Genomic DNA, 27,142 nt, shown 5'->3' with positions numbered 1-27,142 from the left:
TTTTTTTTTATTTCATTTGTAAAAAATTTAAAAACCCAAGCTTGACTTTTTGGTAAATTTTATTTAACAAGAAATTAAAAATTAATAACTGTCAACTTAAATTCAACAAAATATTACCAAAAAAATTTTTGTGCCGCTTGGGAAACTGTAAGTGCAATTAAAAATTTTTTAGTTCTAATTTAATAAATTAAACAAAATCAAAAAATGAAAAGTGTCGGCTAACTTTATTATTATAATAAATCTATGAAAGTAAAGTTAGCCGACATCTAAAAAATTTTATGATTATTTATATTAAAGAATTATTACAAAAAAATTTTTTCATTTGTTGAAAATTTCAAAAACTATAAGTGCAATTTTTAAAAAATATTTAGTTATAATTTAATAAATTAAGTAAAATAAAATAAAAAATGTCGGCTAACTTTATTATTATAATAAATTTAAACAAAAAACGGAGTTACTCCATTTGTACAGTCTTATCTTTTTCAACATCGTCTACATCAATATTGACGTCAACGTCATTAATTTCTTCATTGTCTTGGTAATTATCATCTTCATTACTATCATTATCAATATTAATATCATTATCAACATTATTACCATTATCATCATTACTATCAACACGGTGTTCAGAGACTAGAGGTTTATTAAAGACTAAGGAGTCCTGGCCGATCGGCGCGGCGGCAGTGACGAGATTTTCAATGGACGCAGCATTGATCGGTGGAGCTGGTTGATGATTGAGCAGCGAGCTCCTCTGCAGTGTCTGGTGAGTTTTGTTGGTTCCTCTTCTGATGCTGCTCCTCAATAAATTAGCGACGTCAGCAGCGGTCAGGTTCGAGGATCCGGTATTGTGGAGGCGCCTGCGATTCCGATCTATCGTCGAGTGAGTCCTCTCGACGGGACATCTGTCGAAAGTGTTTCGCGAAACTCGGTCCAGAGTCTGCGAGCCAATTCTTATGTCCATAATAGGACCACTGTGGCTGTGGCTGTGGCTGTGGCTGTGGCGATGACTTACAGGACCAACATCAGCTACGTCCGGGCGCGATTCTATGGTGTGAATCACTGGGACGTCTCGCGGCACGATCGTGTGATTCATTTCTACTAAGACGGTCGCGTAGTCAGGTGGTGGAGGCTGCAAAGCTGGTCTCGCACGTGCAACGCTGCTTTCTCCTAAGACTGATGCTATTCTTCTGACGCTTTGACGGAAACTTTGACGCAACATTTTTGCTATTCGCGCTCCCGTTGCTGTTGTGTAACTTGGCGGTGGCGTGTACTTTGGTGGAGGGTCTTCGAAGGGGACATCTGAGGTTGTTGGGAGAATTCCTGTTGTGTCGTGGTGGATACTTGTTGTCGTGTTATTACGTAGCTGGGTTAGTCTTCTTCGAGCACTTTCCGGCTCCAGAGATGGGCGGTAGAGCAATTGGATTCTCTGTAAAAAAATTTTGTTAGATTTTTTAATTATTTTTGATGGAATAGAGAAGAAATAACTCTTAAAAAACTTAAAAAAATGATTTTAAAACAAAGTATAAAAATTAACTAAATTTTTTTTTACATTATTTTAAATAATTGAAAATTTTAATACTTAAATTAAAAAAAAATTTTTTTTAATTAATTTAAAATTTTAGGAAAATTAATTTAAAACAAAATATAAAAATTAATTCTCATTTTTTTTTTTATTGTTTTAAATAATTGAAAATTTTAATAATTCAATTGAAAAAAAATTTTTTTTAATTAATTCAAATTAAAAAAAAAGTTATTTTAATTAATTTAAAATTTTAGGAAAATTAATTTAAAACCAAGTATAAAAATCAATTAAAATTATTTTTAATTATTTTAAATAATTGAAAATTTTAAATTAATTAAAATTATTTTTAATTATTTTAAATAATTGAAAATTTTAAAAATAAAATTTATTTAATTAAATAATAAAAAATTATTTTAGTTAATTTAAATTCAAGAAATTATTTTAATTAATTAAAAATTTTAGAAAAATTTATTTAAAACACTAGTAATATTTTTAAATAATTATACTACCCATTAAAAATTTTTTTAAATAAATAAAATGAAAGAAATTTTATAAACTGGAGAGTAAAGAACTTACATTGCCATTACAATGTTCACAATGATCATTCGTCTCCGTTTGTTCAGTCTAATTTGTTAGCATAACAAAAATTAATGTCTTACAGTTATTTAAACATCAAAATTCTAAAAATTTTCTACTTTCAACTCTAATAAAAAAAAAATAAAACAAAATAAATCTAATACTATTTACATTTTCCGATTATACAAACTTACATCAAAAATATCTGGTGGTCCATTGTTCAAATACCGACAAGTCTGTATGATAGCAACAGCAGGAATAATTAAAATTGGAATTAACTGCATAGCAGCTCCTAGTTGCCTAGACCATACTGCCCAGTAATCTTTCCCATTTCTTCTATAAGAGTAGAGCTCTCGGAAGTTGCTACTCCGGAACAAAGTGATACTCAATACCTGCAAATAAATAAATTATTGAAGAGTAAATTATCAAGCAAGACAATAAAAAATAATAATAACAATGATTTTATTTGTATCACATTGGCAGTGTTTTACAAGACAATACAAAATATTTACCATCAACATAATTGGTAGTATGACATTCCAGGTAAAATACAGCAGCGGACCCGCCCAATGTTTGAGACATCTTCCAGTCGGTGAAAATAATTCAGCAACAACAGCTTCTCCAGTGTGAGGCCTTCCTCTCACTCCAAAGACTGCGCCAACTTGCACGAGGTACAGAATAATTATCCACCAACCACCACCAATTGTGTAGTCTAAATAATACACTACGTAGATACCCCACTGGAAAAGAAGAAATAATTAAATTTCAGGTAAAATTTGCTCAATTTTTATTGCACTGAAGTTAACAGACTAGAAATTTTTTTATAATTTTATCCATTAAAATTACTATAAAAAAAATTCCACATGTGAAAATAAAAATAACAATAACAATTGTCAGTTAACTTCAGTATTAATATTTTTTCATAAATTTCAGCACAAATAAATTTAATTTTATTATTTAACATGACATAATAATCCGTCGGTTATTTTCGGTATCACTTAGGCCGAGTAAATAAAAAAAAAAAAAAGTCTTAAATTTATCAGTACTGTTAATACAAACGTACATTTGCAAAAGATAGATTACACAATAATTATAAATAGCAACAGAAGTAAACCCTAAAAACTATTTATCTAAAGCCGACGTAGAAGCTGATAGATTGCTTTGTAGTTCAGTAATTTGTATATCAAGGAACAACAAATTATTTTTAGTAAATCCATTATGTCTATTTAAAACCGTGTGAGGAATGAACATATCAATAGCCGAGTCTACATTACAATCACAATCGCCAACTGTCCCACGTAAAGACTTATTACAATCCTTCAGTCTAGTCGCTTTGGTCTTGACAATTTTTTTAACATTATTCCCCGAATTATCTTGATCACGAAGTGTGACACGTGCTCGGAGAGTACAAGGCCACTCTAATAAGGGATCCCAAGGGCCTTCGACGACTTTGAGGCACCCAATGATGTTCCTGTCTTTCCACCTGTCTCTTCCGTTCAAATACAACTCCATTTTCAACAAATAACCGTATTCTCTACTAAAAAACGTCGGGCTGTTAACAACGGCCTCGTGTTCCTTAGCTTCGATCATTTTCTCACAATAATTGTCAATCCGCCATAAAAGTCTTCCATGCGTAATAGGAATTGCAGTGACTATTTCTTCCCTGCTGTTCTTGAAGTAATTTAAATTGCCAACCGCGTTGTAAGAAGACAACAAATTTTTCTGCACCAAATTTGAAAGCATCAGCTCCTCAAGACGCTTGATGGTGCTGTTTAGCTGGAATTTCAGCGACTTGGTAACCATTTCATGCTTATCAATGCACTCGCTGTGGCACTTGAGCTCCTCGATCAATAAATCTATCTTATCATTCACTGACTGCAATTTACGCTCGCTGTCTTTTACTTCAGTTAGCCGCAAGTCCAGCTGGTGCTTTATGCAGTTTATCTGCTGCTTGTGATCATCCCAAATGTCGCTGATCAAAATGCTCTCCTTGGCGACAAAAGTCTTCAGATCCTTCAGCTCGCTTTCTAATTTTTCCATCCTAATTTCACAGTTTAAATTGTCCAGCTCTCGCTGCTGGTTGTCGGTAATTGCACCCTGGATGACATCCAGCCTATAAGCGAGTGCTTGGAAATTTTTACTGGTTCTCTCTTTAACTCCGTTCAATATTTCTTCCAAATTGTTCAACTTTTTGTCGATGTTCATTAAGTAAAACTGCTGCTGGCGGTGTCGCGCCATTTCTTGACACGACTCCTCCATCACATTCTTCCACAAATTGTCCATCAACTTGGTGACGTACTCCACATTGTCCTCCAATTGTCTGATCATAAACACAAGCTGGTCCTCTGATTTCTTCCGCGAGTTTTCTTCGTCTTTCAACGCTGCACTCATTGAATTAACAGCCTGATAAATTTCTCCGGAAGTTAAATTTAACTGGCACTGTTCTCGATGAATAATTTTATTCTTTCGCGGGACAAAATCACCACAAGAACACTCTTCTAAAATTTCACCACACGTTTTAACATGTTTGTGCAAATATTCGTAATCAACCGCGTCATTGCAGTAATAACAATTGGCAATACTCTGGTGTGACGAGCTTGAAGGACTGAAGTCTATTGTGTTGTTCATTTTATCTAGCAACGCGCAACTGAATATCTTTTAGTTGTTCTTTTGGTTTTTAATGCTTGTACCAGGTAAATTTATTGATTCGATCGCGTATTGATATAATATTTATACAGACGTTGTTATTTACTGATATATATATACACATAAATTTTGTTTTATGTAACTAAACTCTAAGCGATCGTTGTCGTCATGATATGTGCATTTACGGACTGATTAAAATTGTTTTACACTGATAACAACAATAAAATGATAAGAGATTGTAAGATAACATTTTTATCTTCCTGAATCATTTTATTTGCTCAGTTTCAAATATATGAATTTTTTTTGTTTAAATACGAATAGTAAATTTTTTATAATTAAGTTTTCTTCTTACCTCTGTCGCCATTGGTAGACCGAGAATGTAAGCGCAAGCACAACTGAAGAATGTTATTGTTGTTTCCCATAGCTTCATCATTTTTGCATTTATTGCCATTATTCCCGTTATTACACAATGCCATATTGCTAACTGAAAATTAATTATTATTATTATTTTTATAATTATTATCTATATTATTAAGAGAATAAGAAAAATTTTGTCTCCAGGATAGTCATATGATAAAATCGGTATTTTTTAACTCGAAAATGCTCTATCTTTAGATACATAATTAAGAAATGACCTTTTATCTTGTGAACTATTGACGTTTTTGAAGATATAAGCTCATTCCGATGTTACACTCATCGAGACCTTTCATTTGAGTATCCACATCAATTTTTCATATATTTATATATATTATATATATATATATATATATAGCATATATATAGCTGCGTGCTGCTGCTATATATATATTATATATATATATATATATATATGTATATATGAAAAATATATCAAAATTGATGTGGGTACTCAAATGAAAGCTCTTGATGAGTGTAACATCAGGATGAGCTTATATCTCTAAAATATATATTATATAAATGAATATATGAAAAATATACGAGCTATTGACATTTTTAAAGATATAAGCTCATCCCGTTGTTACACTCATCGAGACCTTTTATTTGAATACCCACATCAATTTTTCATATATTTATATATATTATATATATGTATATATGAAAAATATATCAAAATGCATGTGGGTACTCAAATGAAAGCTCTTGATGAGTGTAACATCGGAATGAGCTCATATCATTAAAAACGTCAATAATTAAAACAGTACAGTGCAATTTAAAATTTTTTAAATTATTATTATTATTAAAATTAAGAAAATAATTACCTGTTGTGCGATTCCAAAAAGAATAAGAATAAAATAAAATAAAACAGCCCAAAAAGGAGAGACTTGTTCAGCCCCAAGAAGAGCTAGGGTCGCAGGTACTAGTTCTGTAGACAACCTAAGACTCTGATACCCAGATTCAGCAGTAAGATCAGCGCCTGGTTTTATTGTCCGCTGTCCAAGAAGAAATGACGCGTGGGACATGAACCTCTCAGGTGTATTACCATAACCTGGAGGCGGTGCTTGATTAATTGGCCGCATAAATACGTAGCTGGATATTTTCTCTGCAAACAATTACACCAATAATAACTCCAATTATTGATACTTTGAATTAATTTACTTAATTTAAAAATTTTAAATTACCAAAAGAACTAGTCGTGTACGTGTATCCATGATATCTCAAGATTTGTACACACGTATTAGCCAGAAATGCTGATAAAAGTAGCACAACAATCGTTAACACAATTACTAGGCTGGTATCTCTTTGAAGAAGATTCTTGTATTTATTGTGCGCTGCTATCTAATAAATTAAATTATAAAGTTTATAATTACAATTACAATTAGAATCTTCTAAGATTAATTTGTATAATGAAAAATGAACAAGTTATTTACCTGCATAGCAGCAGCGCCTAATACTCCCCATGTTAAAAAAACTTCAGAAGAAGCTGCGATCCAAGATTTGCTGTTTATAAAAAATTCGCTCCAAACAGTGGCTGGAAACAGCTGATTAATCGTACCCGGAGGTGTGAGGCCGAGTAATTTTGTGCAAAGTATCAATGTACCGAAAACTGGTACCAATGTAAATACATATACAACTTTTCCATACGATCTTAGTCCTAAAAAAAATTAAAAACAATAATTAAAAATATTTTTTATCAAAAAAAAAAAATAAAAAAATTTTTTTATTAAAAAAAATGAAAAATTTTTTTTTTATTAAAAAAAATAAATATTTTTTTATTGAAAAAAATAAAATTTTTTTTTTTTATTAAGAAAAATAAAATTTTTTATTAAAAAATGAAAAATTTTTTTATTAAAAAAAATGAAAAATTTTTTTTTTATTAAAAAAAATAAATATTTTTTTATTGAAAAAAATAAAATTTTTTTTTTTTATTAAGAAAAATAAAATTTTTTTTTATTAAAAAAAATAAATATTTTTTTATTGAAAAAAATAAAATTTTTTTTTTTTATTAAGAAAAATAAAAATTTTTTTTATTAAAAAAAAATAGAAGAAAAGATTAAAAAATAATTGAAGATATAAATGAAAAATTGTACCTTTACTTAAAGAGACAAATACAATCATCCAAACAACCGCGAGATTGAATGCCACTTGGAACTTGAGCGTAACAATTCCAGGACTGGGTTCATTTAAATGATGCCGCTGCAAGACTACTCCACTGAAGTAATCAGGCACCGTCTCGTGAAGTTTGTACGAAACTGACAAATTCATCGGCTTCGTATCTTCGCGGTAAAGAAAAAATGGCTCTGCCCATCGATATCTATCTTGTTTGGTGATAAAAGAGTCCCTGGAAGAAGAAAAAAGGTAAGAGTTGTAAATAATTAATTTGCAGAAATGAAGAAGCATTCTATTGGAAGTTAGATAATTATAAGTTACCTGAAGTATACAAACATCCAAGAAACTCCTATAATACTGTAAATACCGATAAGGGCATGCGCTACTAATAAAGCAATGCCAACTCCGTGAAAAACTGGAGATATCTTCCACATGTCGACTGCTCCAGCAGCCAGACGTTGGCCAAGGCACACTTGTAACGTTAGCAGGGGAATTCCCAGTACTAATGACAGTACTAAGAATTGTACGATGAAATTCGCTGCAATATAAAGGTGTCAGTTTAATTAATCATCAATTTATTAAAACATTAATAATTATTTTTAATTGTGAAGAATACTGACCTCCAAATTGAACACTGAGGATTGAAAATCGGCTAATGTTGAATAATCCAAGGGTACAACCGAGACAAGCCAATGCTGGACTAAGCGCATGTGGCCATTTTCCCAATGGATTTTCTTCACTTTCTTCATCTTCATTTCCTCCACTTCCATTTCTTCGCGATCCATCTCTTTGTCTATCGCAACTAAAATTCATTTTTTTAATTCAATAAATTTTTTATTAATTTTTTAAATAAATATTTATTAATTTTATTTTCATTAATTTTTTTAATAATTTTTTTTAATAAATATTTTTTTTTTTTTTTTTTTTTTTTTTTTTAATTTGTATTAAAGTCGCATAAACTACTAAGGTCATGAGCGACTACAGTAGGGGGTAAACTTTTGAGATTGGAACTCGTTTTATTTTTTGGGCTGAGCAGAATAATACACTTAAATATTGAAAATATTCATTGGTGTACGCCGGACTCGAACCCGGTCCAATGCTTTGGTAAGCAAGAGCCGGATCCGATAGGGCTACTGCGCGCAATAAATATTTATAAATTTTATTTTTATTAATTTTTTTTAATAAATATTTTATTAATTTGTTTTATTTAAAAATAAGATTAAATTTTTTTTAAATTATTAATTAAAAAAAAACATGACAATAAAACAATAAACAGTTGATGTAAGTAAAATTAATAATTATTAATTTTAAAATCCTTTTGAAAAAAATTTTTTTATATTTTGAGTCTGAATAAAATAAAAAAAATTTTTTTTGTTTCTTAAAATTACGTGTTCGTCATCAACTGACGCCTAATTAAGATTCATAAATAATTAATGAATTTAAAAAAAAAATTTCTGCCCGTACTAGTATATAGAACGATCAAGGTCTAACAACCTCGGCTTAATAATTATTCCATGCATTGTATCAACTCACATTAAACAACTTTTCAGCCAAAAAAATGAATTATTTAAAAATATTCACTGATTATAATAATAATAACTAATCGATTACTTAATCTCGAAAAACATCACGTAATACTTAATAGCTCGTAGAACCGTCACTGTAAAAAGTGGTACGATATAGATAATTATTATCAGAAAAAACTTACTAAACACTGAATACCTCAACAATAATTATATTATTTTATCTTACATTTATTTATTTATTTAGATGTCCAAGGTCAATTAAAGGTTGATACCTGTTTGAAATCATTGTCGCGAAAATAAATCGACTAATCAGGTCAATATACTACACTATAAAAAGTATCAATTAAAGTATATAAATTGCAAATCTGTTACAAACATTTGACCTCCACGGTTAGATGTAACGCGGTTTATATAAGAAAAATTGAAAAATAAATAAGTAACAACAAAACGGCATTTATCAAGGATAGAAACAATAACGAGTAATAAGAGCTGTTATTACACCGCAATCGGCTCGCGACTAAGAGTAAATTTTAAAGCAATTAATCACTATCAAATATATTTGCAATATATTAACAAGTGCTTTACTTATCGATGTTTAAGTACCAGATGTAACTAAATTTTTATTGTATTTTGTAATTAATTAAGTTTAAATATCAATTTATTATTACACTGAGGTTTTTGACACCTGAAAAATTTATTTCTTCTTTAGATAAATTAATTTCATGCTAAAAAACTTTTTTTTTTAATATGACGGATTTTAAAGTATGAATTGCAATTTATAACAATTGGCTAGTAGAAAAAAAAATTTATCTCTAAATTTTAAATTAAAAAATATATTTTTAATTATTTGCAATTTTATAAAAAAACTAAACTAATTTTCAAAAATCATTTATAATATATTTTTATAAATTATTTATTTATTTAATTTAATTTAAATTATTATTACTATGATTATTACACTTTAAAAAAGTATATTTCTTCTTTAAATAAATTAATCCCACAATATTTACAATTAATATTAGTACAATTGTTAAAAAAAACAAAAGTAAATTTAAAAAGAAAACTATTGTATAAATTACAATTGTTTCAAAACAATACCATATATTTTTTTACGTAAATTACCACTTAATTATCCACTAAGAATTCTATTCTTCCCAAAAACAAAGCCAAAAAAAATAAAGTAAAGAATTTTTTTTCTAAAAAAAAATCGTGAACTTCAAAAAGGTACCTTGGCCGTTGTCTTCTCTGGCTATAGTAAAAGTACCCCCTGCATATTGTCGCGTTGTTGTAGTTCATCATATCATATCATACTTATATATATGAACAAGTATATACCCGTGATAGCCTTCTATACATTATACATGCACTCTGTACTCGAACTATGTATTCGAAAAGTCGCATCGGGTAGTTGAGTCTTACCAGCAATAATCCCCACATATATATAAAATATATATATAATAACAATAATATATATATATATATATATATATATATATCTATAGAAGCCGCGACGTCGGAAAAACGCGCGGAAATATCACCTCTTTACTCACACGCCTCGTGTTTGCCTGATACCGCGATTTTCCGAGCGCGTCAAGTTAAGACTTAACTCCTTACTTAATAACAACAATAATAATTGTACCACACATGTACAATATTTTTATTCACTTTATTTATTTTATTCACTTTATTCATTGCATGTTATCTATATCTATACTCGGGAATTTATCCACATATTTATATATATTTAATACACGAACAAGTTAAAGCCCGATTGTACTTATTGACACTTGTCCATGTTTTATTTTACTCGAGTCCGGCGTACACTTGTGCCGTATTGATGAAGTAATTGTTAATTCATTTCTTCCTCAAGTCACTACATTCAAATTTAAAATTTAAAATTAATTAGCCTTTTAATTTTAATTTTAATTCAACTTAGAGCAATTTACAATTATTTTTATGTCACATAAATATTTATTACAAGAGTTATTAAATTACATAATTGCAATTAAAATAAACTTTATTGTTGCAATAAATAGACTGTTGACACGCGTGTTTCGAGCGCACAGACGGAAAATTGATCGTAAAAAAAAAGCTGTCAATTATTTGATGTAATTAATTCGTGTAACTAATTTGAATTATTTATTATTGTTATTATTAATTATTAGTATAGTTGGAGCAGCAGATTAAGAGATGAATATAAATTTGTAAAAATCCACTGGTCCCGTTAGATTAAACAGTACCGTATACCGTAGCAGTACACTTGATGTTTATGCTTAACTTAACTCTTTACTCGCGACTACTGAGGCGATTTAACGCGTGTGATATAGCTGGTGGCTTTACTTGGACTACCGCCTTCTAGGCCTTGGTGGTCACCACACGTATAACTAAACATACACTAAACTACTCATCGTCTACCGGCTGAACTTGCAGCAGGTATAACTGTAAGCTGCAAGTCACGTGAGACTGAGTTGTTTATTTTTTTCCGAAAAATTTTGATTTTTATTGTCGGTAAATTATTGTGCAAGGAATATTAAGTTTATGGCCACCGACGCTGATAATTCTTCAGAGAATAAAGTGACTAAGGATTGATGATTTTTTTTTTTTTTTTTTTCATTAAATTTATGTTTTTTTTATGATAAAACAATTGGGTTTGTTAGTCGATAAATATTTGCACAATTTTGTTTGTTTGTTGAGATAAAGAATTTTTATTGTTATGTTTTGGAGAATTTTTTTATTTAAAGTTTTTTTTTGGAGTTAGAATTTTAAAAAAATTTTAATTTTAATAAAAATTTATTCAATCTTTTGGGTTTAATTTAGTTTCATTAAAAATTGACCTAAAGAATTATTTCTTTCCACTTTTTCGATTGAAATTTGATTTAAAAAAAAAAAAAATTGTTTCATAACTCAGAGAATAATTTAATCTAAAATTTATTTCTTTATTAATATTCTTAATAAAAACTTCTATTGAATTTTAAGTTTTCGAAGTTTCAATAAAATTTCAAGTACAGATTATAGAAAAATTTTTTAATATTCGAGTTTTATTAAATATTTTTTAACTGATAAATTTATTTGCGTCATTGACTAAAGAATGAGTGACGAAATTTTATTGAGACATTTTTATGACGTTATAACTTGAATAGATAAAAAAAATTCTAATAGATCAGGTAAATTTATTATTATTATTTTTTTTTTAATATAAAATATAATTTTCTTCCCAAAAAATTTTGATTAAAATTAAAAAAAAATTATTTTTTTAAAATTAAAATAAAAATAATAATTTTTTTTTAATTAAAATAAATAATTTTTATTAAAATAGAAATAAAAATAAAAATTTTTTTAAATAATCTGATTTATTAAGAATTAACAAATTATATTAGTAAATATATTTTATAAAAAATTTTTATTAAAAAAAAAAGAATTTTATAGAAAAATATTTTTTTAAAAAATAAAAAAAAAAGATAGAATAAAATAAAATATAAAATATAAACCGTATAAACCGACACGATGCAATTGATTACAACTTAGACGGTCGTTGCATAGTTGCATTGACAACTCCCTGTACACTATAAAATCGAGTACACAGTGCATACGTGAGCAAGAGCACATGTTGTATAGAGCTATCAATATAGTCTTCTATATATCAGACTTTAATACAATGACAGTGCAGAGTGCAGTGGCCAGTCTATATTAGTGCATGGGAAGCTCTTGCATGTATTGGCTCACATGCAACACAACACACTCAAGAATTGCAGCTGGGCTTGAGCAGAGGGAGGAGTGTATTGGCCGAGAGTCAGACATGCGGAGGAACGGAAACAAAGTGGGGGAGCATGTGCAGCGCTTTGTGCAACACCGCTGCAGTGAGGGTATCAGGAGTCTAGATACATAAAGAGGTAAATTGGCGAGTCGATGCAGTTTATACATATATCTTGCAAATACCTCTGAGGATGAGTGGTGAACATCATGATAAACATTGCTCACATCATCCACACACTCATGCATCCCCGGTTGCTTTTTGCCAAGATAAAATAGACTTTCGTCATCCTTTGGTGCAACTTGTGCTTATTAAATTCACTCTTCCTATTTATTCTTCCCTCAAGGACTCCCAGGATTGCAAGGATTTTTTTTACGGATTATTAATACAAGGTTACTTGAATTAATCACAAAAATATTTCATTGAAAATTTTTTTCTCGCAAAAATTAAAAAATTACTTTTCTCCGTGTTTTTTTAAAGTTTCTTTTGAAAAATTTATATTATTTTAATCTATATTATAAAAAGAATAAGCAAAATTTTGTGACCAGTATATTTATATCATAAAATTACCAATAGTCAATTTATGATGATAAGTATTTAGGCTGCATTCAAAAATGCTCTATCTCTAGATACATTACTAAGAAATGACCTTGTACCTCGTGAATTATTGACATTTTTAAAGATATAAGCTCATCCCGATGTTACACTCATCAAGACCTTTCATTTAAGTACCCACATCAATTTTTCATATATTTATATATATTACATATATGTATATATGAAAAATATATCAAAATACATGTGGGTACTCAAATGAAAGCTCTTGATGAGTGTAACATCGGGATGAGCTTATATCTTTAAAAATATCAATAATTAAGAACTGACATTGCTATCTTGTCAACTAACGATATTTTGAAAAATATAATCTCATCCCGAGGTTACTACTCATCAAGACCTTTCATTTGAGTACCCACATCAAGTTTTCATATATTTATATATATTATATATATATATATATATATATATATATATATATATATATATATGCTATATATATATATATATATATATATATATATATGATATGTATATATGAAAAATATATCAAAATACATGTGGGTACTCAAATGAAAGCTCTTGATGAGTGTAACATCGGGACGAGCTTATATCTTTAAAAATATCAATAATTAAGAAATGACCTTATATTTTGTTAAATATTGACATTTTTAAAGATATAAGCTCATTCTGATGTTACACTCATCAAGACCTTTCATTTAAGTACCCAGATCAATTTTTCATATATTTATATATATTATATATATGTATATATGAAAAATATATCAAAAATGCATGTGGGTACTCAAATGAAAGCTCTTGATGAGTGTAACATCGGGATGAGCTTATATCTTCAAAAACGTCAATAGTTAAAAAAGTACAGTGCAATTTAACAAAAGTCATTATTTAATAAAGCAAAATTTTCTTTATTTTTTTCATCAGCGTAAAATTGTTTCGTAATTTTGTAAGATTAATTAAAAATAAAAAATGTTATTTTAAAAAGAATGAAGAAAAAATTTCTTCCTGTCAGCGACACATTTAATAAAAATATTTAGAAAATAATAAAAGCGCATCCTGACAATTAACGTAGTTATGTAGATGCACGTGCTACGTAAAATACTTCGCTCGAAGCATTGTTTCTTGCAAGTAATGGATTCATTTTAAAAACCGGAGCTACGCGCTCTGGGCACTATACTAGTCTAATCGCATTATTTCAACGAAAAAAGCAGCTAGAGAGAGAAAGTCCGGATAGAGTAAAAAGAAACTCGTGTCGTCGTGTAATGCATCACGTATACATAGAAAATAAAATAATAATGTAGGAATGCGGGTACGGTGATAAATATCCCGTTATCAGTTAATTTGAGCCAAGTAAAGTACTAAGATAAGCGTAAAGATTAAAATTCTCTAAAGTTAAGTGTAGAATAAATAATAACGTGAAAGTTATTTGGAATAATATGTGACATTGAAACCGCTGCAAGGTCGCATCGTCACGATATATCACCCCTATCGGATGCCCTCAAACGTATATCTCAGTAACTTAACTGCAATTGTACCAGGCTGACCACCGGTTAGGCCGAGCCAAGTAAAGAACAATCAATACCATCAGCAGTACATATAACACGTCGATGTAATAGTAAAATGCTAACTTCTATTATAACGTAACATGGGATTTAATGAATATTCAGGTACTTTATTTGTGGAAGAGATACTTTGTATCACGGAATGTGGTTTAAATAATTATAGGCGATTAAATTAAATTTTTTACCCGGAATTAAGTAGGAAATCATTTTTTATAGCTCTAGTTATATTCTTGAGGTCTTTTCGTTTGTTTTAATTTGTTTTTTAAGTAAACGCTGGCTAATTAAATGGTTTATTTAGAGTTAGTAGTAAAGTCGTTCAATCGACCCTGAGTAATTAAATCATTGACGCGTATAAAGCGCGAGATAAATAGGAATGTTAATTTTATGGGTAATATTTAAAAAAAAATTATAAATTTTATTTTGGCTTTGTTTTTAATTAAAAAAATTTAGTTTAGTAAAAAAAAAAAAATTTTAACTAAAAAAATCAGAAAAAATTGATGATTTTTAATGTAGAAAAATTTTTGAGTTAAGTTAAATTTATTTAAATCAATAAAAATAATAATTTTTAATTTAACAAAATCATAAAATTATTTAATGATTTCTTTTATTGAAAATTTTTTATTTTGAGCCAAATTAAATTTTTCATCTTAGTTTTTATTCATAGGAAGACTTTTTAACGTTTAATAAATTTTATTTATTAAAAAAATGATTTATAAAATAAAATTTATTAATATTTGTTAATTAGATAAAAAATAAAATAATAAAATTTTTTATAAAAAGAAAAGAAAATTACTAATTTTTATTAACTAAATAAAAATTTTTTGAATAAACAATTTTATTAACAGTTAACAAACTGTTATGTCAGTATTCACGGAAAAATAATTATCCAGTAATTAATGATAAAGCGCTTATTCACCTGCTGTCTTGCACAATATAAAAAAAAATACCAGAATATTTATATTAATATTTTCTAAACTCTATTATTAATTATTCTTAATATTCAAAGAGATGAAAAAAGAAAGTGGATTTTATAAAATAGCTAACAAGAGCGACTCACTACATCCGGCTTGAGATGATGAGAACAAACCTTCTCAAGAAGCCTTCACAGTCACCGGTGTATGTTATACTACTTATAATAATATTATGGTGATATAATTTCAAGGCATTCACCGTAATTTAGATTTTAAAGTCATGATGAAATGATAAGTGAAGAAAAAATTAATTTAAACTTCAAACAGGGCTGCGCTGCAGTATAACAATTGAAATAAAGAAAAAATTATGTTGCGTAACGGTGCGCGGTGAAACAGCCCGTATGGAGAAATATTTTTGACATATGGTTTCTACCTACATCATATATTATAATACATCATATATTTATAATTTATAATGTAGAATAAAATCATAAAGAAGAAAAATTTGAATAAACACTGATAGAAGGATTTATTTACATTAAATAATATTTGTTAATAATTAACAAATCATTTATTAGAGAGCACTTTTTAGTATTAAACAAATATTTCTTAGTATTTAAAATAATTTGTTTGTATTTAATAAATCTGACATCAATTTATTAAATATTAATAAATTTTTTTAAATACTAAAAAATATTTGTTAAGGACTAAAAAATGGCTTCTAATAAATGATTTGTTAAATATTAACAAATATTTTTAACTATAAACAAATCCTTCTATCAGTAAAGGATTTAAAGTTTCAATCTTTTAGAGTTTGTTTAATTAAACTAAAATTGTTTTAAAAATTCACTGATTTTATCAGGAGTTGCATAAAGGCAAAGTAATTAAAAAATAATAATTAATGTAATATCATATAATAGAGCAGTAGAAAATAAGGAAGAAAATGTAATCCAGAAAACTGCAAGTTCTCTGAAGCGAAGAACCGCAACACAGATTTCTTGTGTGGAATGGAATCCTCAACCGAGATGGAATGAAAATAAAAATATAAATCACAATTACACTTAACTTGAAGAAAAAATATTGACCGCCTACGTTTAATATGTACATATATACATATATACATTTATACTGAGTGGAGTACAGTACAGTACAGTGCGTCGAAACGCGAACGATTAACGGCACTGCATATATATACCGTCTGCATGCATAAACATAATAATCTTGAACGCGAAAGGAGACGAAGACAATGCACGCCGGTGTTTTCTCATATGCCGTTTGTTTATAATATAAATTTTTATAAATTTAAATAAAAACTCGGTATTTAAATTCCTCGGGAAACAATGAGTACAAAAACACAAACTGCCGGTTTTTTGTGACTAACAGATTATTTCTTAATTAAATAATTAAATCTATATATGAAGAAATGATAAATCTTTAATAAATAAAACTTTTTTCCTTCACACTTATAGAAGGATTTGTTTATATTTAATAAGCTTTATTAACTGTTAATAAATTATTTTTTAACATCATAGAATTTAATAAAAATTTGTTAAACTGTTAATAAATACTTATTAACTATTAATAAATGTACAATGCTTTTCGATTATTCGTACCGGTGAACAATTTTACGGAAAATGGAAACATCAAAATTTGGAAAGCTCTAAGTAAAGAATTTATATAAATATTATATTGGAAATAATAAAAAAATTATTTGTCTAAAAAAGGATGATTTAAAATTTCGATAATAATAAAGGTATGTAAAAATTTAGTTACCAAAAAAATTGGAATTGTTTTAAAAAAGATAAGCATAAAATTGTAAAATTTAAAAATAAAATATCTATGAAATTACACAGTAAAAAATTTTTCGTCATTTTGTAGAGTGTTAAAATTTGTGTGTTGAATATTACACTCTAGTGTGTAGAATTTAACATTCTCATGTGTTGATTTAATAATTTAACACACTAGAATGTTAAATTCTACATACTAGAGTGTAATATTCAACACACAAATTTTAACACTCTACAAAATGACGAAAAATTTTTTACTGTGTAGACAAACCATAAAGCAAATAAGTAAAATGACAGATATTTCAAAAAATGGAAAAGAATAAATTTAGATAAATCAATAAAGAGGCAATTGAAAGTTTAGAAATGTAAAAAAGTAGTCTTAATTATTCGTTAACTTAAAAAATTGATATATCTAAGAATAGACCGGTAAATTTAGATATCTTTAATTTTGGACATCTCTACAAATATTTACAGCTATAAATTCTTAAAATTTATAAGAAAGGCGATTAAAAACGTAGTAATCATACAAAGAAAAAATTTATTTGAATCAAGCAAATAATTTTGAAGAATTTCATCTTCATTTGAGTAGAAAAATTCTTAAACCAAGAAATTTTTCTTGATTCAAGACAAGGAAACTGTTCAAAATCATTTTCTTGGTTCAAGAATTTTCATCTTGATTCAAATTAAATTTTTTTTCAGTGTACAAAATAAGTTCTAAGGAATTTAAAATACAAAAAGATAACTAAAAATTGATTGATTTTCCTGTGACCACTGCTCCAGGAAGTTGTACAGTTATTTTTGATCGATTATTCTTTAATTTTAAAAATACACCAAGATTTTGCTGTTTTTCGAATTTTTGATGTTTCTATTTTCCGTAAAATTCTTGACTGGTACGAATAATTAAAAAGCATTGTACTTTCCTCTCAAATAAATATTTATTAAATGTTAAAAAATTGACGTTCTAATTAGCAAATTGTCTAACTCCATTTTAGAGAATCTTCTATTTGTACGAAAAAAACAATTAGTTCAAAATTTATTATCACTTTAAAAAATCATTTAATATCATTAATATCTAATAAAGAAATAATATTTAGGTTTGAATAATTCAAATGATTTATAATTGGATTATTACTACATCAAAATGTTAAAAAATCACCCTCTAAAAAATAAGGAGTTAGACAAAGTGTTAATTATACCGTCGAAAAATTTAATAATTTTCTTCAAATAAATTAAACTATTAATATTTGATAAATCTTTTTATCAGTGCAGTAATTCAATCAGAAAAAAAAATGTAATCTTGTTAATATTGTCAATGGAGAATATTGAATTAAACTCACCGTCTGGACGGAGTAGAGCTCGTACGCTGGGGAGAGTTTATTCTCGTAATATTATTAACATTATCACTATTATCACCATTAGCACAATTATTAACAGAATTATTCCTGTTACTATTACGCCGACAAGATCTATCAGCGACACTGTTATTGCCTCGCGAACGGTTAGCGGTTCTTCTTCCTCTGGTTCTTGGTGTCAGAGAATTATTAGTCCTTCCTACGGCGACTGGAGCACTGGAGGGTCTCAAATTAGAGTTTGAGTTTCCGGGATTTGAATTGGTGTGAGCAGCCAGAATTTCCGGAGCAATTAACGCGATGTCTGGGAGGGAATTTGGCGCGGAAATGGGCCTGGATGACGAAGCTGAAGAAGAGGAAGCCGAGGAAGAGGTTGAAGTCGTGGTGAATGAAGAGGACTCGATGGCGTCGACAGTCAGCGGTCGGTGAGTTCTCTGTCTGGTGGATCCTTGGGGAAGACGAAGATGCCGAAGTCTGCGCATCGAGGCCCGCATCCAGGACGAGCTGCTGGCGGGAGAATTGTTGATGGGAATCCCCGCGTCCTCGTGGTCGATCTGGTCCAACTCGAAGGACAGAGGAGTTGAGTTTGACGTGGTGGATGTGGAAGTTGAAACCGCGGTGGAAGTCGACGTGCCATTGTCCAGGAAGTTTAAGTCGCGGCTGATGGAGAAGTCCTCGGGAAGAGTGTCCGCAGTGACCAGGGTAGAGGTTATCGATTTAGCCGGCGTCGAGTCGACGGGCATGGTGATACTGCTGTTTGAATGGCCATCGCTGGAGGCGACTGGCCCCGTGGAGGAACGCATGCGTTTCTGGCTCTGGGTTCTCTCCTGAGTGTAGGTAACAGTCACACCTGCTGCTACTGCTGGTGAGGATGGACTCTCTAATGCTGTTAGTGGTGTTGGTAAACTGGTAGTGCCCGACGAGTCTATTGGGGCTACTGAAGTGGGAGTGTACATTGAGATTAACGACTTCGGGCGACGTGATTGCATTGATAGCGAACGTTGACGCTCTAGTTCTTCTACCCACGACCAATCTACTTCTGAACACTCTGATGATGATCCTGATGCTAATACTTCTGATGAATGCCTTTAAAATATTAATTTTATTATTATTATTTTGTTTATTATCATTATTAATTTTCAAGCTTTTCAATAAAATAATTATAATTATTATAACTAGCAACCTTGCAGTCACTATGTGACTGCCGTGATTTGTAAACTATAAATAAAGAAAATTTTGCTTTATTAAATTATGACTTTTGTTAAATTGCACTGTACTTTCTTAACTATTGACGTTTTTTAAGATATAAGCTCATCCCGATGTTACACTTATCAAGACCTTTCATTTGAGTACCCACATGCATTTTGATATATTTTTCATATATACATATATATAATATATATAAATATATGAAAAATTGATGTGGGTACTCAAATGAAAGGTCTTGATGAGTGTAACGTCGGGATGAGCTTATATCTTTAAAAATGTCAATAGTTAACAAGATAAAAGGTAATTTCTTAATTAAGTATCTAGAGATAGAGAATTTTCGAATGCAGCCTAAATACTTATCATCATAAATTGATTACTAGTGAGAATGATATGAAACCTTGAAAAGGCGCAAATTCAAATCAAGACCTTTGCAATGACACAAAATTTTTCTTATTCTCTTAATAATATAGATAATAACTTGTGTATAGAATTTTTAAACATTATTGTTATATAATTTAATGACAAGTATCACATAAGTTGTTAATTAATTTATTATTAATTTTCTAAGAAGAAATTTATATAATAAATATTCAAGGCTAATTTAAAATAACTAAATTATAAAAAAAAAAATTCTAAGAATAAATTAATGAAGTAATTGTATAACACAATATAAATTTCACTTAAAGTAATAATTTAGCAAAAATTTTATATTATATTTAAATTTGGAAGACAAAAAAACTTAAATTTTTTTTTCTAATATAATAAATAAATTACTTTAATAACTCTTTAACATATCAAAGATAAACCCCGCATTGCCTTGCAAAATAAACTGTGATAAAAACTATTTTTTTAAGACATATCAACCGACTAAAAATAGACCAACAGGAAATAAACTACTTCCATTGTTAAAAAGTTTTAACAAAGTAGTTCATCAATTATTTCAAAACACATTTCTTTTAATTTATAAAATATTACAACTATTCATGTAAAAAGAAATTTATTTTAAATCATTAAAATTGAGTAATTTAAATATTCTTATCACAAAATAACGACTAGTTAACCGACGAGGTCACTTCAATCTATCAATAAATCGCGAAATTCATTTTTATTACTCAAATCATAGCTCAATAATTTAAGCTAGAAAAATTTATTTTTACATTCTGACCAAACTCTTTGCTGTAATGTTTCTACAAACAGAGTAAACATAATTAAATAACATTAAAAAAAAATCTAACAGTACCATCTGTCGAACGATAAACTTCCGTGCAATGAACCTGCATGCAGAACATTAAAAATACACTAACGCGTCATTAATTTTAATGGTACTTATCAATAAATAAAGTAGCAAAAAACTTGTCATTAAATTACCGCAATATAAACTCTTATATGTACATCAGTACAAGTAAAAATAAATATAAACATACACGAAAAAAATAAATATAGCTTCCTTTAATCAATAGAAACACAACCCAAAGAAATACTTTTCTTCACTTTGAAATTAAAAACTTGTCATGTTAAATGACCTTGTATCTTCTGAACTATTGACATTTTTAAAGATATAAGTTCATCCTGACATTACACTGATCAAGACCTTTCATTTGAGTACCCACATCAATTTTTCATATATTTATATATATCATATATATGTATATATGAAAATTATATCAAAATGTATGTGGGTACTCAAATGAAAGCTCTTGATGAGTGTAACATTAGTATGAGCTTATATCTTTAAAAATGTTAATAATTAAGAACTGACATTGATATCTTGTCAACTAATGATATTTTTGAAGATATAAGCTCATCCTGATGTTACACTCATCGAGACCTTTCATTTGAATACCCACATCAATTTTTCATATATTTATATATATATCATATATATGTATATATGAAAAATATATAAAAATGCATGTGGGTACTCAAATGAAAGCTCTTGATGAGTGTAACATTAGGATGAGCTTATATCTTTAAAAATGTCAATAATTAAGAACTGACATTGATATCTTGTCAACTAATGATATTTTTGAAGATATAAGCTCATCCTGATGTTACACTCATCGAGACCTTTCATTTGAATACCCACATCAATTTTTCATATATTTATATATATATATATATATATATATATATATATATATATATATATATATCATATATATGTATATATGAAAAATATATAAAAATGCATGTGGGTACTCAAATGAAAGCTCTTGATGAGTGTAACATTAGGATGAGCTTATATCTTTAAAAATGTCAATAATTAAGAACTGACATTGATATCTTGTCAACTAATGATAATTTTAAAGATATAAGCTCATCCTGATGTTACGCTCATCAAGAGCTTTCATTTGAGTACCAACATCAATTTTTCATATATTTATATATGTAAATATGAAAAATATATCATAATGCATGTGGGTACTCAAATGAAAGCTCTTGATGAGTGTAACGTCGGAATGAGCTTATATTTTTAAAATGTCAATAGTTAAGAAAGTACAGTGCAATTCAACAAAAGTCATTATTTAATAAAGCAAAATTTTATTTATTTATAGTTCACAAGTCACGGCAGTCACATAGTGACTGCAAGGTTGCTTGTTCTTCTAATAAATTTTTTCCGTGTATAAAAGAAGAAATAAAAACAATATATTTAATACTGTACCCGATAGAGGATGACTTGGAATGAGTTGGTAGAATCTGATGATTGGATGTTGAAGGCTCACTATTAAACTCATTAAGTAATCCATCAGAATTTCTAGCCCACAATTTTTTATCTTCAATTTTTTCTCCATTTCCTCTAGATAATTCATTTCCATCGGGCGCTTTTATTCCCACATTATTAACATCAAGACCCGATGTTGATTCGTCATCCCCGAGATGAGTCCTTGGACCATTAAACTCGTTATTATTTTCACTCTCGCTGGAGCGTCGAATCTGCTGTTGACTCGCCTTAATAACAGGCTCGAGATTTTTAGTAATGACGCGGATTCTTTTAATCGTCTCCGAGGAGACAACGTCGATCCTCTTCCTCACAGGGACCACTTGATCGTGTCCCAGGGTCACAAGGACATCTCCGTTGTCGCAGTGCTGGCGAATTAGTTTGTGTTCCCGCGTTAGAGACAGCTTTTGCTCGAGCTGTGGTGGACAGACATCTAGAAGATGCTCTTCTGAGGTCACTGTCTCGGGTACAGGGACAACTGACACGCAAGCTCGTCCGTCCAAGTCTATTAAGTCTTCTTCTTCTTTCCGATCGCTCGACGCCATTCTGCTGCTCGAGATATTAATCACCTCTGAAAATAAAGTAAAAATTAAATTGTTTAATTGGTTTTTTTACGACTCCGGAATTTTAACTTACTATTTTTATTTTTAATTCTAATGTATGCTTACGCACTTATTGTACGCGGCGTATTGAGCAGACGTTAATCGAAGCCTAACGCTCGGTTGACATTCAAGTGATAATTTATAACACAATAGTTATTAAATACGTACCAATGTCATTAGCATTTATTATTGACTGTTATTTAATTAATAAATAATATTTTTATCGATTTTATTTCAATGTATTTATTATCTTTAAGAGTTAGTTAATTTTTTTCTATGAAATTAATTAATATTAAGTTTTAATAAGTTTTAATATTTAATATAAAATTTTAAGATAAATTTTGTATGGTGTAAAATATAAAATTCTAAATTTAATTTTTTGTCGATTTTTGTATATACACTTTATATGTTTTAAATATCGTTAAAATATATCAAAAATATATGAGAAATAAAATCCATTGATAAAATAAAAATTATTCAAGATTTTTTCTTTTGGATTAAATTAATTTTTTTTATAAATTTATATAAAAAATATAATTAAAAAAATTAAAAAATAATAAATAATTTTATATATTTTTTATAAATTCATACATTTTATATATTTTTAATGTCTTTTAAATAATTAAACTAAAATTATAAAATTAAAACTAAAAAAAAAAAATTATTTAAGATTTCTTCTTTTGAATTAAATTAAATTTTTTATTAATTTATATAAAAAATATAATTAAAAAAATTAAAAAATAAATAAATTTATATATTTTTTATAATTTCATACATTTTATATATTTTTAATGTCTTTTAATTATAATTAAAATTTAAAAAAAATATTTAAGATTTCTTCTATTGAATTAAATTAATTCTTTTTATTAATTTATATAAAAAATATGAATAAAAAAATTACAAAAAATAATAAATAAATTTATATATTTTATGAAAAAAAATTTGAAAATTCACCAAAAAATATCTATTAAAAAATATTACATCTATCATTAATTTATTAATTAAATTTCAACATATTTCTCAATAAATTTTAGCGTTTTTCTGAAGTAAAATAATTTCTTCCGTAAAATAATTACAAAAAACTAACTTACACCCCAAAAGTGACAAGTGCTTATAAAAACCAGACAAATAATATTCAGTGTTCGACAATAGGGTCGTTTTCGAGTGAATTTAATTTGTTTGCCGGGGGACAGGGCCAGCCCTAATATATACATAAGTGTTTTGTATGATTCATCGATTACAGACCGCGTGTAATGGTGTACATTGACGCCTACTCACGTATACGTTCAATACAAATGAGTTACATTCTTATTCAACTCCCAGGCAATATAACTACAGTTCACAATACACTCTAATATAAAATAACAATAATAATACATGGGTACTTATTTTTTGTGATGATTCATAAAATCGTTAAAAAAGGTGATGGTATGCCTGCACGTGGTTTCAATTTTACATTTGTCTAAACAATTTTCAGATAATAGGATTTATTTATTTGTAAATAATAAGTCTTTATTTTTTCTCTCTAAATTTACTGGCATAAATTTTATATTTTTTTCCATTAGTCCCAGTAAAATTATTTATTTTTTCAAGAGTTAAAAAAATATTAGATAATTTTTAAATTATAAATAAATTTGAAAAGTAAATAAAAGATTAAAATTTTCTGTCGAGTTTGTCAAAACAAACTAAAATAAAATCTATATAAACGTCTGAGTATCCCGATAAATATATATATATGATATATGCGTGTAGGCAACAAACTTATTTACCTCGACATTGATTTTTTCACTGACCACTACACAGGAGTGAAACCTGTCGCTAAAAAATCCGCAAAATTTTTTTTTCTATGTCAGTAAAATCATAAAATTTCATTTGAAACTTCTAAATTTAAAAAAAAAAATTAATCATTAAATTAATTCAATCGTGTATTTGCCATCAATGAGTCAATGACCTTTTTTTAAATTGTCCAGATAATCTCTCTTTATAATATCGCTCTGTATATATATTCATACTCTGTCGATTAAAACTATAAATAAAAATAAAAATTAGCTTCAATAAATCATGGTCAGCCATTTTATTCTTCTTGCATTATACTTCTGAGCGCAAATATAATATCTGCATTACATCTTATTGTCTTGTACATAGTATTCGAGCATAAACTATCCATAATTTAATATGATAAATAAAACTCTTGTTAAATTGATTAAAAAACTCTGCATTACTTAAAAAAAATATATCATTTCTTTAGAATATTTATCTTTAATAGATAAAACCCGGATTTAAAATGAATTAATTAAATAAAAATAAATATTAATATTTAATAACTTTACTAGAGAAAGTATGTGAAAATATTTTTCACTTGTCAACAATATAATACTTTATATAATGAAAAAAAATAAGTTCTAATAAATAATGCTTGTCATATTAAAGAACTAGACATACGGATAAATCTTTATTTAAAAATAAATAGGGTAATTTATAAGAAAAAAACTTTTAGTATTATTTTTTATAAATTATTCTGATAAAAAATATATGAAAATTAATTTAGCAGATATTTAATAATTTTATAACAAATAAATTATAAAAAAAAATTGCCATGTAGAAATTTTAAAAAATAAAAAGCGCAATTTTTTAAAAATAATTTTTTAGAACAAATTTTTTTGTTAAATAAAATAAAAAAAAATTTTGAAGTGACTGCTAACATTTTATGACATTAAAGTTAGCAGTCGCTTTACAATTTTTTGATTTTTTTTTAATAAATAATTTGCTCCAAAAATTATTTCTAAAAAATTGGATTTTTTATTTTTTTCATTTTCTAAATGTCAATTTTTTTTTTCATTTTTTTTGACATAATTTATTTGTTAAAACAATTCTTAAAATTATTAAATATCTGCTAAATTAATTTTCATTGTCATAAAAAATATATAATAATAATAAAAAAAATACTTACCAAAAAATAATATATTCTTCAAGTACGTGCAAGTAATCCATCGTTTTATAAACTATTAGTTAGTTTACCGGAAAAGTAACAATTTTAACAGTAAAAATTAACAAACGGTAAATGATATTTTTATTCTTATTTCTTTGTGCATAATAAGTAGCACAAATCCTTTACAATATCCTGCGAACTTGATACCCGCAAGCAGGTCGTTTTAAATAAAAGAAGAAATGGCAATAGCACAGCACACTAAATATTAATTTAAAAACATTTCTAATTTATTTAAAATTAATGGCAAGTTATTTTTAGTTAATAAGTTATTTAAATAAAAATTTTAACTATTGAAATAAAAATATAAATAATAGCAAGTATTAATACAGCAGTATGTACATTTTATGGTGTTTTTTACCATGTAAAATATTGAGTATTAATACGAAACAAGTCGCCGCGATACTAAACGAGAATGAGAGACTTTGACTATGGGGCCTTTTCGGAGCGCGTGCATTCACCCATTCACATGAGTGTATGTGTACACAATAAGAGTGTGTAAGTGAGGGGATGTAGATGTAGATGTGGATGTTTGTGAGTTTTATACCACACATTCAAAAGGGGAATGGAAGAAAAGTACACAGAGCGTGATAAAAAGAGAGAGAAAGCCGAGAGAAAGAGGCAAATTAGTGATCTATTGGTGGCGAATGATTAAGACAAGGATAATACAGGACACACATACACAATACTTTGCGGAGAAAGAGGTGGCGATTTATAATAGGTCAGATATATTCAGCGTTCATCAAAATAGATAAAAAATCCGAATGAGTAAGAGCTGGAAAGAGGGAGAGACTAGAAGTAAAAGTGTGAAGAAATGGATTTGTTGGATCTAGAGGGAATAAATTGTCTGTAATATTCAAATAAATATACAAGAGTATGACTAGCGATTTAGTATGA

At 27.9% G+C, this 27,142-nt stretch overlaps 2 protein-coding genes across 2 annotated transcripts; both read right to left on the bottom strand.

Moving 5' to 3' along the window:
- Positions 1-146: 146 nt before the first annotated feature.
- On the bottom strand, positions 147-26,496 carry LOC123269820 (sodium-dependent transporter bedraggled). The gene is made up of 15 exons (XM_044735673.1): positions 26,210-26,496; positions 22,601-23,228; positions 18,718-19,815; positions 7,891-8,072; positions 7,592-7,808; positions 7,252-7,502; positions 6,592-6,815; positions 6,343-6,499; positions 5,983-6,263; positions 5,097-5,228; positions 2,611-2,838; positions 2,293-2,490; positions 2,099-2,146; positions 403-1,426; positions 147-206 (listed from the first exon to the last, which is right to left on the bottom strand). Exons 2-14 carry the CDS (start codon positions 23,200-23,202, stop codon positions 455-457), a joined length of 4,590 nt encoding a protein of 1,529 aa, XP_044591608.1. The 5' UTR covers positions 23,203-23,228; positions 26,210-26,496; the 3' UTR covers positions 147-206; positions 403-454.
- On the bottom strand, positions 3,062-4,946 carry LOC123269824 (TNF receptor-associated factor 5). Its single transcript, XM_044735681.1, has one exon. The coding sequence runs from the start codon at positions 4,724-4,726 to the stop codon at positions 3,221-3,223; it is 1,506 nt and encodes a 501-aa protein (XP_044591616.1). The 5' UTR covers positions 4,727-4,946; the 3' UTR covers positions 3,062-3,220.
- Positions 26,497-27,142: the final 646 nt, after the last annotated feature.

This window comes from Cotesia glomerata, linkage group LG7 (genome assembly GCF_020080835.1).
Source record: "Cotesia glomerata isolate CgM1 linkage group LG7, MPM_Cglom_v2.3, whole genome shotgun sequence".
Classification (NCBI taxonomy): domain Eukaryota; kingdom Metazoa; phylum Arthropoda; class Insecta; order Hymenoptera; family Braconidae; genus Cotesia; species Cotesia glomerata.
This window is presented reverse-complemented; position numbering and strand designations above follow the sequence as displayed.